This window comes from Delphinapterus leucas, chromosome 3 (assembly GCF_059928025.1).
Source record: "Delphinapterus leucas isolate spDelLeu-1000000601 "Yukka" chromosome 3, BTC_Dleu_Yukka2, whole genome shotgun sequence".
In the NCBI taxonomy this organism is placed as follows: Eukaryota; Metazoa; Chordata; class Mammalia; order Artiodactyla; family Monodontidae; genus Delphinapterus; species Delphinapterus leucas.
This window is the reverse complement of record NC_143131.1, coordinates 96704977-96720641: the sequence shown is the minus strand read 5'-3', so window position 1 is coordinate 96720641 and position 15665 is coordinate 96704977. Positions and strand designations below refer to the sequence as shown.

General features: G+C 34.6%; 1 protein-coding gene across 5 annotated transcripts in view; it reads right to left on the bottom strand.

Moving 5' to 3' along the window:
* COMMD10 (COMM domain containing 10) overlaps positions 1-15665 on the bottom strand; it is a 218387-nt gene that overhangs the window by 173654 nt on the left and 29068 nt on the right. For all 5 annotated transcript variants that reach the window (XM_089909190.1, XM_089909191.1, XM_022590708.3 and 2 more), the window contains exon 5: positions 14997-15107. In XM_089909190.1, the coding sequence (XP_089765316.1) occupies positions 14997-15107 (111 nt within the window). The remainder of the gene's footprint in view (positions 1-14996; positions 15108-15665) is intronic.

Sequence of the window (15665 nt, the reverse complement as noted above, 5' to 3'; positions counted from 1 at the left end):
TTAAAATAACATGGATGGTACCAACAGAACCCGGCTCAATACAATTTGAAGGAAAATAGGGAATCATATTAGAATTCTTCAAACTGGCATTAACTAGGTCAATATACTCACATTCCTCCCTGTCAAATTTAAAAGTTAGGAACTACCATCTATACTATCTTATCCCCTCCTTTTTTCACTAGGACACACAGAACGTTTGTTTACCTATAAGATTTTTACAAGAATATACTTCCCTGACAAATATAGAATACCAGTAAGTTTATATTTAAGAACCTTTTTTCTCTCCGAACAGGCTCTAATCCTATAAATCAGTAAGAGATTGGTAACAGGCAGGAGACTTTCTTAATGAACACACTAGTACTTTTAAATTCTAAGACAAGAGAACTTGAAGATTCTGAAGGCATAAATTAGTAAAACATAAGAGGGACCAAAGCACAAACAAGTCATCAGTTAATACAAGCGACATATTTAATTCATGTGAATTTAACTGTGATTCAGTTCAATTCAACTATATATATGGACTTCAACTATACACTCTGCAAACAGAGATAGAATACTAATTAAATAATGCAAGCAATGAGGCCCACCATTCCCTGAACGAGTGTAACTCCTGGAGTCAGTGTGAGTGTGAGACGGAAAATGTGAATCTTCTGTTTCCTCAGTCGATGCGTGCTGAGGCCTCATGTACTAAGGTGATTCTAGGGCTAAAAGACATACATGCACATGCACTAAATGTTCAACTAAAGAAACAGCAAACTGTTCCAACAAACTTCTGAAGAAAAATAATACCGCTGAAATTGACTTAATAAGAAATGCTATGATGGGATCCAATGTGGTACTTTCCTAAGGGATTTCCTCTCCCTCCCAAGAAGAGTCTTGTCTCTATGAGATCATCACCTTCTGCACCGACATTAGAGACCCTAAAACCCATCTCTCCATAAGATTCCTTATATATAAAAGAAAAAAAAGAGGACATCACTCTTTTTAATATTAATGTGCAAAAAGAAAAATAAGAAGTTTTATGGGAGAGGCTGGCAGAAATGAGGATTAGGGAAAACTATGTGGGCTAATAAAGGCAGTCTTTGTAGATTTGGGCCAATCTGCAATATGAATCGCTTAATGTAAGTTAATGAATTATAAACTGATAGAATTTTTTAATGTAAGTTAATGAAATATAAACTATCTGATAGAATTTTTACATCAGAGTTTCAAAAATTACCTAAAACTATTTGTAAACCAAACTTCCCCGAAAAGAATATTGGAAGCGAAAAGCACCCTCAAGTAAACAGGTCAAGTTTGCCCTCTGTCAATATACACAATTGACTGGTAGACACATTCTGGTCAGGAAATGTTTAAACTTTCATGCAAGTGGCTATGGTTAAGCTGCTAAGTACAATTTTCAAGCTCCAAATTCAACATCCCACCAGCAATTAAACAACAGGATAGAGAGAATTAGGTATAAAAAAAAGATAAAATATTTTACAATTTCTACTTCTTCCCATTTCCGAGGGAAATCGTGTTTCCTAAGCCTAACTCACATCCTGGCGCTGACAAAAAAAATGATCATGTTTGTACTTTACAGTGTGGTTAACCAACAAGGCAGCCTGAGGCTGGGTGACTGGCTGGGCCCTCCAGTTCCCCCAGACACTGCTTGGCTGCTCCAAGGGCAGAACAGGGCAATCAATATTCAGCTAACCTGTTACCTACTTGCACTTCAGCTGAGCAGCCATCATCTAGAAAAATCCAGTACAGACTCTATTTTACTACCAGAAACTCCCTGATTCTCTAGTACTATGAGTACTTCATCACCCAGACAGTCCTGCCAGAAAAGAATAGGAAAACTCTCAATGCAATCGTCTATCAAGGTCATTCTCTCACTCCTCACACTTGGCAAATGGAAATAAATCACCTACCCTCCAGAGAGTTTCATGACTATCAAAACAAAATGTTTAAGAGCAAGATAAAACCATATAGACTATGAGAATAGGCACTAGCCATGGACCTCACTAAAGACAGACGGCAAAGTAATCACTGTGGAAGCACAGTGGTTACTTTATTAAATTGTACATTATTTTCAGTCCTTCTGGGCAAATAAAAAAAAAGTGACTTATTGTTTATTAATTTCAAGGGTCCTTTGAGACAAAGTATAAAAGCACATAGGATACCTGGCATATATTAAATGGTCAATAAATGTTATCTATTATCATTACCTTCTTAATTGTTTAAATGTGGCAGTATCAGGCACAGTGGTTACTTTCTGTGCACTGCAGCTATCCAGACACTCAGCTTTAATGAGCTCCATCCACCTAGGCTGACTAGAATTCAGAAAAATACAAAGTGGCAGCACTTAGGAAAGAGACAATGAAGTATCTCAGCCACCTGCATATTTCATATAATATTATGAAGAAATTAGATGTCCCCTCGGCCTCCAAATAGGTCATAATCCATACGAACTGACCCAAGGCAACTTGTGGGTTTACTTCTTAAATAAACAAAATTTCCTTATGAGAAATGTTTACCTTTTTTTAGGAATTACCATTAATTAGACCGCATTTTAAACTGTATTTTTAAACTTGTTTTTATTTTTAAACTTATTCTTGTCCTATATAATATCCCCTCATCTCCGAAGATCTCTACTCTTTAGAAGCAGACAGCTGAAATACATAGAATTAGGCAGTACTTAATTCATAAATGACATGTGTACCATCAAAGAGAAGTGTAAATACACTTATATGGCAGCAGTGTTATTATTAGTCATTACCATGCCAACCTAAAATACCTGAGGAGGTGACTATAATTTAACTTATAAACGAATACACAATACCCACTCTCAAAGCTAAGAAATCTATAAATTACATCTAAATATAAATTTATATATAAATCTATAAATTACTTATCTGTCTACAGCAAAATGCTTGACAAATTTAAATTGTTCAAGCTACTTTAGGTATATGCTTACAATGTTCATATTTTCTCGTACTTCGGAGTCAAAAGAAGTCAATATACATAAAAATCAGTTGAAAAGTAGAGAAAATACCCAAATTAAAATGAGGATGAAAATCTGAGCATCATTTACATGAGGCAGAAGAACTTTTGATTTCTCATTTTAAAACAAGACTATCGTAAAACTAGCAACAGATTTTTGGTAGACTATTTCTTCTATTATTATACATTAACTTAATATTAAATAATATCCTTCTCCTCCTCTCTTAACTAAAAAGGATGATTGCAATATGCCTGCCTCACTGGAGTGTTTTGAGACTCAATATTTGTAGATTTTTGAGCCTTGTGGCTAAAAGAGTGAATACAAAGTATTATAATCAAGAATAGCGATATAAAAACAAAGATGGTTTAAGATAATAGAAAATTACATTTATAAGTGGCACAATGCCATACTACCCCTGTGGACTTGTTCTTTCAGAGTACATACTCTATGAAAGGTCACTGTGGGTGAAAAAAAAAACCCCACAGGGAGTTCAAGCAGCCTACAATGCAATATTAGTAATTAAGGAAGTGGTATTCTTCCTCTATATTCATTTGGGAATCATTTCTACTAATTAAGAGAAAAGGAACAGTGATTTGTTAAAAATGATGGTTACAGAAAATTCAATCTGAATTCCAACAGCCTGGTTACAAAGGAGAATACTGTAACACTGAACAATTTTTTTAATAAGGGCAAACTACTATACAAGCCATCAAGTCAGTACTCAACTATCTTCCAAAATAATATACTCCTAAAAATATTTTCCAGAATAACCTGTTCCTAACACAATGTTGAACTATAGCACTGCAAATTCAAATTTAATTAACATTAAGTGCCTACTATGTGAGAGTCATTCTATCGATAATAGGCACTTCACAGATATTTAATTCTATCAATAATCCTAGAAGGCAGGTATTACTAGCCACATTTTCAAACTGGGAAATTAGCTGCAGAAAGATTCAGATTCTTGCCCACAGTCTAAGAATTTAAACTCAAGTCATCTCACTTTTACACTTTAAATCCAGTGTACCCCCTTCATTCCGTCAGACTAGGGTCTCATCTGGCTATGCCAATAATCAACTGACAAACCATTCAACCTCACTGGGCCTGAGTTTTCTCAGTAAACTTAGAGGGTTGAAATATTCCCTAAGTTGGTCTCCTTCATCCTCCTCTCTCTCTCTCTCTCTCTCTCTCTCTCATTCTCTCTGTCTCTAAAATGTACTATTTTAATCCTTTTAAAGTATACAATTCAGTGGCTTCCAATACATTCACAGTGCTGTGCATTAATTTCAGAACGTTTTCACTACCCCAGAAAGAAACCAATAACCTTTAAGCTGTCAGTCCCCATTCTTTCCTTCCCCCAGGTCTTGATAACTGCTAACCTGCTTGTTGGTTCTATGGATTTGCCTAACCTGGATTTTTATATAAATGAGACCATACAATATGTGACCTTTTGTGTCTGGTTCCTTTTACTAAGAAAAATATTTTTGAGGTTCATATACATTGTAGCATGTATCAGGACTTCATTTCTGTTTATGGCTCAATAATATTCCATTGTATGTGTATACTACTATTTGTTTATCCATTCATCCATTGATGGGCATTTGAGTTGTTTCCACCTTTTGGCTACTGTTATGTACTGCTATAAACATGCATGCAGATGTACATATTTGAGTCCTTGTTCTCACTTCTTCTGGGTATATATCTAGGAGTGAAACTGCTGAGTCATTCAATAGCTCTATGTTTGAATTTCTGTGGAAATGACAAACTATTTCCCATAGGGGCTGAACCACTTTACATTTCCACCAGCGATATATGAGGGTCCTAATTTCTACACATCCTCACCAACACTTGTTATTTTACTTTTTTTTGTTTTTAATTATAGCCATCCTAATGGGTGTGAAGTGGTATCACTCTTGTTTTGATTTGCATTTCCCTAGTGATTAATGATGTTGAGTATCTTTTCATGTGCATGTTGGCCATTTTCATGTCTTCTTTAGAGAAATGTCTATGCAAGTCCTTTACCCATTTTTTATTTGAGTTGTTTGCCTTTTTGTTGTTGAGTTGTAGGAGTTCTTTACATATTCTAGACAGAAATTCCTTACCAGGAATTTGCAAACATTTTCTCTCATTCTTTAGGTTACCTTTTCTTTTTCTTCATAATGTCCTTTGATGCACAAGTTTTTAATTCTGATGAAGTCCAATTTATCTATTTTGTCATTCGTGCTTTTGATGTTATATCTAAGAATCCATTGCCATATCCATCTAAGATCTCTTTGGGCTGGAAAATTCCATCAGCCTTTGCTCATTCTATAAATAAAGTTGTATATGAATAATAATTCTATTTGTTTTACTGCTGAGAATTATAAAAGGGTTATTTTTGGAGTTATTATTATATTACCCTTACCAAGGAAGTGGCAGTATTTTAACTTTGGATAAAATGGCCCTTTAAAGATGGATAGGTTGGAACTCCTTGAGATAAAATGGAATAACACTGAAAGAAACTGCATTTTTGCTCGATTATAAAAAGAAAGGAAGAAGTGGAAAGAGAGGGAAGAAGAGAGGAAGGGAGAAGATTCAAATAAAAAATTCCCAAGTGACCCTGGAACTAATGTGTCTGAGGGTCCTCTGTATGACAAACGACTCAAGGGAGCCTGCGGCTAGGGTTCCAGTTTTATAGCCAGATTCTCACTCTCCATCATGCCACCCACAACATACACCATATCCTCACTTTCCAACTGATCTGATTTAGAATCTATGGTCCATCACTAAAATCACTCCCTTGTACACAAGGCCAATCCTTTGTCCCTTTCTCCCTTCACCTGATACACCTTTCTCCCTTCACCTGATACACCTGGCAAAGATGAAACGCTGATTAAACCCAATTATCTACCTACTTCACAGTTGCATCGCAGCAACTAAAAATGGATGAAGGAAAATGTACACCATTTCAACAGTTCTCATTTCAAATTCATGGTCACAAATCTCAAGTGAGCAATAAGCACTGGTCAGTAACAGTGAAACAGCCTAAAATAACTAGTTTGTTCATTTTCCCGATATCCAAAATAACTGTTTCATACTTCCTCTGTTCCCAAGCCTTCTAGACCTACCAACTACCTCAACTAATGACTGCATTCAGAAACAGAAGCAATCAGACACAGCTTCCTCTCCTGCCACCCAAACTACCTACCTAATCCATTCTCTTTCTTTTTTGCTGTTACAACAAATAGTGTGCTCTGGCCCTCTTATCTTCTCACTTTCTCATGGAACTTGTATCCCTCTCTGTCCTGCAGCGTCAATTTCTCCCCAATGGACGTGGAATCGGCATACAGGCCTCCTCTAGTATCTCCAGTCACTGAATCCACATTCCCCTACATTGACTATTCCGTTTCTGTTTCTTGAAGGAGTTACGTAGGTGGTTGCTTTCACTTTTTTGCCTCATTTTCTTTCCTCAATTTACTCCAATCAGAATTCTTTTGCCTCTCAATTGTGATTGAGACCACAATTACCAAGGTTATCAGAGAAGTCCATCTAACCAAATCCAAGTCATATATATGTCTGTTCTTCTCTTTCCTGGCCCCTCAACAGTATTCAATACCGCCCTCTGTCTCGAAACACCTCCTTCTCCTGCCCCACACAGTGATCACCAGTGACCTCCATGACACTAAATTCATTTTTTTTTAAACTGCTATATAGTGATTATAAGTTCAGGCTATTGTGGCAGGTGGACCTGGGTTCAAATCTTGCCCATATTACTTTCTAATATCCAATCTAGGGAAAGATACTTAACCACTGAGACTAGTCTTCTTAATCTACAAGCTAGGGAAAATACTAGTACTTAATTCACAGCTGTGAGGGTTAAATAAGTATCTTCCTCTCTTTTACCTCTTACAGCATGTAACATTATTCACCCCCCCACGAAATACTCTCTTGCTTTGGTCGCTGGCTGCTCCTTTCCCAATCACTGTGATAAGCTCCTGTAGCTCTACTTGCCTTTTAAATTTGGGAGTTCATCAGGTTCTATACTTCCTCCCTAAGTGACTAACCTCCTCCATCTCATAACTGAAATGATAATCAAAACCTCGATGATTTCCAAGTCTCAATTTCTAGTCTATAATCCACTCCCCACCTCACCAACTGCCATCCAAACAATCTCTACCTGGATATCTCAGCTACCTCATACTCAACATGCTCAGAAGATAAGCCCCTATCCTTTTTCATGTGTTCTTTCCTCCACCTGAAACTCCCCTGCCTGTTGCAGTCTCCAACTCCTTGCTGTCAGTTTCCACAGTTCCATGTATTTCCTTTTGTAACAGTCACTAAACTTAAATATATTTACCGGCTTAGTGTATGCATTCCCTTTTAGACCATAAGCTCCATGACGGAAAATAAAACCTGTCTATATCACAAATACCTTGCCTAGTACTTCATGCATGGTAAAGGTTTAATAAATGTTTCTTGAATTGAATTTGAGCTATTTTAAAAGTTGTTGCTTATTTAATTTACTGAACTTTAATTTATTGAATTTTATTTGTTCAGATGTCTAATTCACTGTTAACACTTTTATTTCAAAGTACATAAGCCACTCATTTACATTAGTATCATTTCTAATCCATAAAAATACATTAAACAAAATTTAAAGGTACTTTTAAACATATTCTATTATGTTCGAGGAATTCTACAATTATCAATTGCCTCCAGATTTCAAAAAAGTAAAGAAGTTCAGAAGCTAGGAAAGACAAGTGAAGGTGATCCTGTTTGCCTACTTTGAAATTTCACGATTTTTTTTTTTTTTTTTTTTGCGGTACGCAGGCCTCTCACTGTTATGGCCTCTCCCGTTGCGGAGCCCAGGCTCCAGACGCGCAGGCTCAGCGGCCATGGCTCACGGGCGCAGCCGCTCCGCGGCATGTGGGGTCTTCCCGGACCGGGGCACAAACCCGTGTCCCCTGCATCGGCAGGCGGACTCTCAACCACTGCGCCACCAGGGAAGCCCTCACAAAATTTCTGAAAAGAATTTTAGTAAAAAGATGGTTTTTTAAATTATGAAATAAATGGAGTATTTTTTAAAAGATTTTCTCCTTCAAGTCGTTTTTATCATTTTCTCCACATGAATACTAACTTCCATCACACTCTGTGTATTAATATTTCGTTTTTACTCATCAAAGATACACAGTGTCTAAAACAGTATTTTTGCTAGCTTAAAAGTCTTATCCATAGATAAATGCAGACTTTCCATTAGGCAATCTAAAGTACAGAAAAAGACTTATACGTACATACTCTTCACACGCATATAAGGGGGTTCATTTTGTGATACCAAGGAGCTATACACGTATGATTTGAACACTTCAATATACTTGAATGCTAAGATCTTTCAGAAAGTCATACTGATCACAAAACTAAAAAAAAAGAAACCACACTAAATTAAGGAAAGAGTTTTGTATTCCTCTCATTTAGAACACATGACACCTTAAAGGATACTATCATTGAGAAACTGATCACAATGAAAAAGGACACGAAACAAAATTAAGAATCAGAAAACTAGAGCCACAAAGCCTTAGGATTACTTAAATAAATAAATTTGATTGCAAAGAACCAGGCTTTTTTTTCCAAAGTATATGGGCAATTGTCTACCAAATAAGGGTTGTTTCTATTTACTCTAACCGCTAGAATATTTTATGAGATTGCTTCTACATGTTCTATAATAAAATAAAACATATACAACAAAAGCTTCTTTAATGTGTATACTAAAGGAATAAAGAAATTATAAATGAGAGGGCTCTATAATCTTACAAAAATACCAGGGCTTTTCACTGGTCTCCTAAAATTATCCAAAATAATTAACTAGTTATCAAAGAACCTACTTTTGAGATAGTAATGTTACACTTTTCTCCAGAAGCTCTTATATTCTTTGAATGCCACCTTTGAGTGTGTGTGTTCCTAAAACGATTATGAAAAGCCAATTATCAAACTATAGTAAAGACCTTTTTTTGCTTTACACCCTTTCACCCAGTAATTACACTCCTGAAGAATAACCATAAGTTCCAAGGATGCTTTATTCATTCATTCATTTGTTCATTCATCATTCAATAAGTGTTTACTGAACACCTACCATGTATTTATATACAAAGTTGTTTATCACAATATAATAGGAAAATACTGGAAGCAGACTCATTATTTGACAACAGAGGAACTGGTAGGAAATTGTAGTAAGTCACAGCCAAAACGTGATGCAGTCAGTCATTTAATATATTAATGATGAGTCTGAATATGGAAAACATCTGTTACAGAGTTAAATGAAAAAAGCAGAATATAAAATCAAAGAAGACTTTCAAAAGAAAGTAGCTATTAAAAAAAAAAGAAAGTAGCTATTGAACGAACACTGAAATAAAAGAGACTGCACAGTGGTGGTAAATCTGGGACTTTTTCTTTCCATATCTATAAAATTTTCAAAATAAACGTATACAACTTAGGTAATAAAAAAAGAACCAGAAACACCTTCTTTAAAAGACAAGCAATATTCATCAATCATTTCATTTCAAAAGTAAAAACCACTGACCTGTCTTAAAATTCTAAACCCTGAATAAAACCATCCCAAATGACACAAATAAAAGTATCTTGACACAGACCTGCTCATGAGACAAAGCTAATTTTATAAATTTCTGATCAAAATCAGTGAGTAAAAAAGCCCAAGACTTTATAGAATGTCTTTTCAGATCATAAGACAGTATACTTTAGAAAATGAATAACTGCTGTTTATCAAAAAAGAAAAAAAAAGTTCTGACAGATGAATGAGACTACCTTCTCATACCACATCTAGTACTGAACAGTAATAACAAAACTTCAATTCTTTTTCTCAAACCAAATGCAAACATCACTGTTTTTTAAAAAATCACTTATAACAGAGGTAAAGGAAAAAAATGACTGGAAGGTCATATAACAAAACATAACAATGCTGTGGGCACTAGAATTACACTTGATTTTAATTGGCTTTTTTCCCCTATATTTTCCAAAATGTCCATTATAAATATATACACAAATATTGTAACACAGAAAAATAAATTTAAATTATCAAAAGAATATGCTGAAATATAGTCACTATATAGATTAGATTAATAAAAACACAACATTTGTAAAATTTAGACCTGTTCATCAAAGCAGCTCAGAAAAATCTGAAGGTCCTTCCGAATCAGTCAATACAAACATTATCTTTAAGAAGATCAAAATACTTTAAATTTCTAATACAAAGAGTTCATGATTTGAACAGCATATGTGTGTTTTTCTCTTACTGAAAAACCTGTCATATATACAGCTAAGGATGTGTTTTTAATGATATACCCTATTTCTTTGTTCATGACACATCAACATCAATGATGTCATATAGCCCTTACAATAAGGTCTGTTAATAAATGCAGTGTCTATTAAACTGAGACAACATCAAAACATACAACTTTACTTACCACATAAAAGAATATATGTGTCTTTCATTGACTTTAGTGTAAAATTGTTTCAATTTAGTCAAAGAAAAAGAAAAGGAAATTTAGAATCCATGTAATTGTAGTTTTATGAAGAACAATAATAAAACGACCATTGCATTTTAGAAAAGCTTTCAACACCTTGAAACATATACACATATTACAGGATAACTGCTAAGTTATTAAATAAGCAAAATGATACAGTATCCTAGCAATAAATATAGCATAGGTCTCTGAAATAAAATTGCCTGACTTCAAATCCTAGCTCTGTTTATTAGTTAGGAATAACCTAGGAAAATAAACTAACCACTACATGTTTCCATTTCTCCATCTATCTATAAAATACAGATAATAATAAGAATTCATACCTGGAAGAGATGTTTTTTAAATATCAAAGGAGGTAATACCGTATCTACATAGAGTAAGCAATTTAAAAAAAAGGCTTTTTCCCCCCTTTTTCTCAATCTAAATAGAATTTGTCATACATTTTGAAAGTAAGAATGAAGACCTCTAATTTTAAAAATTGGTATTAAAAGTCCTAAGTTCACTCAAGACCATAATTACCCTTCTGCAACCTGAGCACAATCCAATGGAACACTTAGATAAATGTTTAGAAAGTTCTCTTGTCAAGGTGACTTTATCTCAGTTGTTTCAAAAGAAAGAAAAAAAGAATGAAACACAAGGATTCTTTCTTAAAGGGTGAACAAAAAGAATTTAGAATCACTGCATTTACAAAATGATTGTCTTGAACAGCAAATTTACTGAGGAAAATGCAAGATTAGTAGTAAAATTCAAATATTTTAGCGTTTTTAGGATATTCAGTTAAAGTGTTGATGCCATCCAAATTACCAAATCTGTTACATATAAAATTGCTATTCTCTATAAAGAAATTTCAACTGTCTATGACTAGTCTGGAACCAGTTATGCTCTAACCTAACACAGCCATTCAACTATCTTTGGGATTATTGTATTCTCTTTTCTCATAAAGAAGTTAATACAGGTGGCAGAATGTAACAAAAAAAATCAACAGTGTAGAAGGCTTTTTAATAAATTTCATTTTGGCAAATGATCATATGCAAATTAGCAAATATTGAAATCAGGATGATTTTATTTATTTGTTCTGTACATATCTGATTAATAGGCACTAATTTTGTTGATGATAACAAGAGAACTCTATTGTTATACACAGATTAGAAATGTAAACACTTAGCATTTCCCACAACTACTGACTTCACAAATTATTTTGAATGTTATTTCAAATAACACTGTGAGTGCCAGAGGTTAGGTAAGCAAAGAGCTCTACTGCCCCCTAATGAAGTAAAACAAAAAAGCCCAAAAACTCAGAAAACTTGTTTTGAGGTATGTGTGGAACAGGAAAATAATCTTACTTTGCTAAATGCAGTAGACAAACAGTAAGAAAATTAACTGAAAACAACTAGAATATCTATCAAAATACTATAGGAAAAGCTAGAATCATCCAGTTTTCATGATAAAATTAGTAGCAAAACAGGAAAGCCTCGAGACAGAACTGTTCTAACAGAAAGGAGGCCAGTACAACAATGTTATCTAAAGTGACAGCAATTAAAACTTCGCCTCAGGCTACACTTTTCATGTGTATGTTGGAAGGGAATGAGAAGAAAGAGATTCTTAGAAACCATGCTTTTCAGTGAATTACTGTAAGTTTTCATTTCAGCAGCTCATACTTATTGTAAATACTATCAAAATATTCTCTTACAATTTGCACTGACTCTAATCCTCTCAGAATTATTTTAATATATGTGTACTTTCAGGATAACTACATTGTAAAACATACATTTGACGAAAAAAACAAACCATACATTTGAAAGAATTTTACCTGTTTCCTGTTTTAAACAAATGTCAATTTCTTAAGCATGACAACTGTGTACTTTATGATACTCTGCATCATAAACTAACCAGCGATAACTTTTAATCTTCCTTTTAATAAAATTTCTCCCTTCCTTTAACAAATTTGGTTTTTAAAACATGTTCCATACTCATGTTCCTTTTACCTAATACTCTAACCTGTCTAGAATTCCCGAATTCTCATTCAGAACAGAGCAAATGTTTGGGGGAAGAGCAGTGTGTGGTCCTTAATAACAGAAGTTATGTAAAAATTAACATCAAGGAATCAGATATAACAAGAGTACAAAGAATAGAATACCAGATCATAAAAACATGGAGAAAAAGTAAAGCTTCCCAGCAGCAGTTCACTGAGGGGAACAGAGGTATGGTAGATAACTGTTCCTTTATAGCTAGGGCACATGTCCCTTGGAGAGGGCCTGTTTCTAACCAGGTTGACCGTGGTTGTACATTCCACTATATGTCTGTTGTTTACAATATATAAGAAGTAGGGACCGAATCCACAAAATGCCACAGGGGAGACAGGCAACACAGAGAAAGAGGGTCACTTAAGTCTGCATACGAGATGAAAATATCCTTTACATTCCTGTGCTGCTGCTCTTCCCAAGTGTCCGTTAAGGAAAATGGTTCTCTAGCTCTGCAAGTCATAAGGGTAACCAAATGTTCATTCAAAATTTTAAAACAGCAACAGACAGAAAAATACAAATGTACTCCAGCCTGTACCTCAAATGAGTTGGATCTCACATCTGTATAGATTTCCTGAATAATATGAATGAATTAAAAACATGACTCTTTTACTTGAAGCATTACTCATTCATTCCTACTGCCTAAAGATATAACTGACACAGAGACATGTTTTGAAGACACAATAAAGAAGCTGGGAGGACTCAAGCATCCCAGAGTTAAACACTGCCAAAGTTATGATGCTTAAAGTATATCAAATATAGAGTCAAAATTGTATCCTTCCAAGCTATAAATTCCATTTAGCTACTCAGACTGAACATATGATAGTCACGAGAAATAAAGCAGTGAACGTATACCTGGAGAACGCATATATGTATGTGTATATAGGTGTGTGTTTTCCCTCATGGAAGAGTCTCAGTCCACACCAGTGAGTTTCAGGTTATTATCCTAAAGCTAAAGGAATGCCTTCCCTAGTTCACGGAGAGAAAAAAAAATAAAGGACTTTCCAGGCTATCCTTTCCCTCCTCTATTCTCAGAAGCATACATATGAAAAATATGATCAAAAATTAAAGGAAGAAAGAATGAAAGAAAAGGGAAAAGGTTAATTTCATCAAGAAATAAAGTTAGTGGCAGCTTTGGTTTAAAACAAAGAGATTTATTTATTCATTAGCCCAAGAAAACTTTTATTGATGATGATGAAGATGGCAGCAGCCAGCATTTATAGAGCATCATGTACTTTACATACACTGAGTATCTGATCTTCATAAAAGCCCTGTGAGACAGATATATTATTCCTGTTTTACAGATGAAGAAACTGACACTCATAAAGATTAAGTAACTTGCCCAAGGTTAGACCGCTACTAAATTGCAGAGCATATATAACACAGCAGTCAGTTCGACACTTAACCATTAAGTTTATGTTCTTTTCTGGTCAAAATGTGTGAAATGAAATGATTCTTTGCAAACACTGTAATAAATTAATAAATTATACATGTTAAGATCCAATTCAATTGCCTAAAATTCTGTGGACATGTAACCTGAGCTAGGCACTGATGCCAGTTCTTATGGAAGACAGAAATGTACAAGACATAATAAACAGTGAAAGTGCTAACAAAGAAGTAATAATATACACATCCTTCAATGCCCATTATAAATAATAACATTTCTTCCACTATTCTCTGATCACATACAGCCACAGTAACCTCTTCTTCTTCAGAGCTTCCCACCTCACTCTCACCTCTATTTTATTTGTCTTAAAATGAGACAGTCTCATTTATTTAAGGAAAGAAAGTCACTCCTCCTGCTCTCTCTCTTAAAGATATTCAATTGTAGTAAAAAATATATAAAAATAGCATTCAATGACAACTGAAATACACATTTCTCAATATGCTGTAGTACATTGTCCATAGCAACTCTTTTACCTTTGATAACATGTTCAGGTTTTCTTAAATTAATACTAAAGAAAAAAATCACCATGTAGTTTAAAACTAATCCAAAATTCTATTTTGTAATAGCTGAGATTTAAACACACACACAGGCATACTAAACATACACAAGCAGAACTCAGGTCACCTTCATATTTCAGGCACTGGCTGGACAACATTATTCCCTCTGCCATATGTATGCAGCTTAAAACACAAAACACCCAGAAACATCCACAATTATCTAAAACATTAAAATCATAATTTTATATAACCACTACCAATTTTTTCCATTGCAGAATTTAAAAGACATTATAACATATTCTTGCAAGAAAAGTACCTTCTAAGACAACCTGTTTTTTAAAATAAATAACAAAGTGATATGTAAATCTGACATCAAAACTTGTCACAAAGATCTGTCATTTTGTTAATCTTTCTTTCATTTTAATTAAATTATGTTTAAACCTTCAATTCAAAGAACAAAGACCTTGCTAACAATAAAGTACAAGACCTAGTAAACAAAATACATCCTTTCAGTGGGATACCCTTTCTTACCTTCGAATCCTCATTGCTCACTCCTAGCTGTAACACAGCTTGAGGAGATTTTAGTTTTGCTTGGGCAGAGTGAGCCATCTGAAGGTTAAGCTGCCATCCAACCGTCTCCAGCTACAAAAGACAAGCACAGATTGGAATCAGATGGTACAGAAGGAAGAAAACAGTCAACTTTAAGCAAATCTCCAATCAGCAGGAATGAACATGGATAGCCTGGACTTTGTGGAAAGTCAGTTCCAGAGCTCCTTTAACCTGCACACTCTGTACATTCTCCCTTAGGGCTCATTAGATTGGCCACGTGCCATGCCTGTCAAATTCAACAGTAAAACTGGCCTTTAAATACACTCTGTTCTAAAAATAAAAGTTCTGCGACTAAGCGATGAACTACACTAAAGGAGTCAATGGTTTTTAAATAGTAAATTACTATTTTAAAACAGTATATTTTAGGGAATTCCCTGGCCGTCCAGTAGTTAGGACTCTGCGCTCTCACTGCCGAGGGCCAGGATTTGATCCCTCCCTGGTCACGGAACTAGGATCCCACAAGCCATGCGGTGCAGCCAAAAAAACAAAAACAAAAAACAGTATATTTTAAAGCCAATGGTTTTTAAATAGTTATAAAATTTAACCAGTAAATAGCATATACTGGTGATAAGTACTTTAATGACCTCCTAT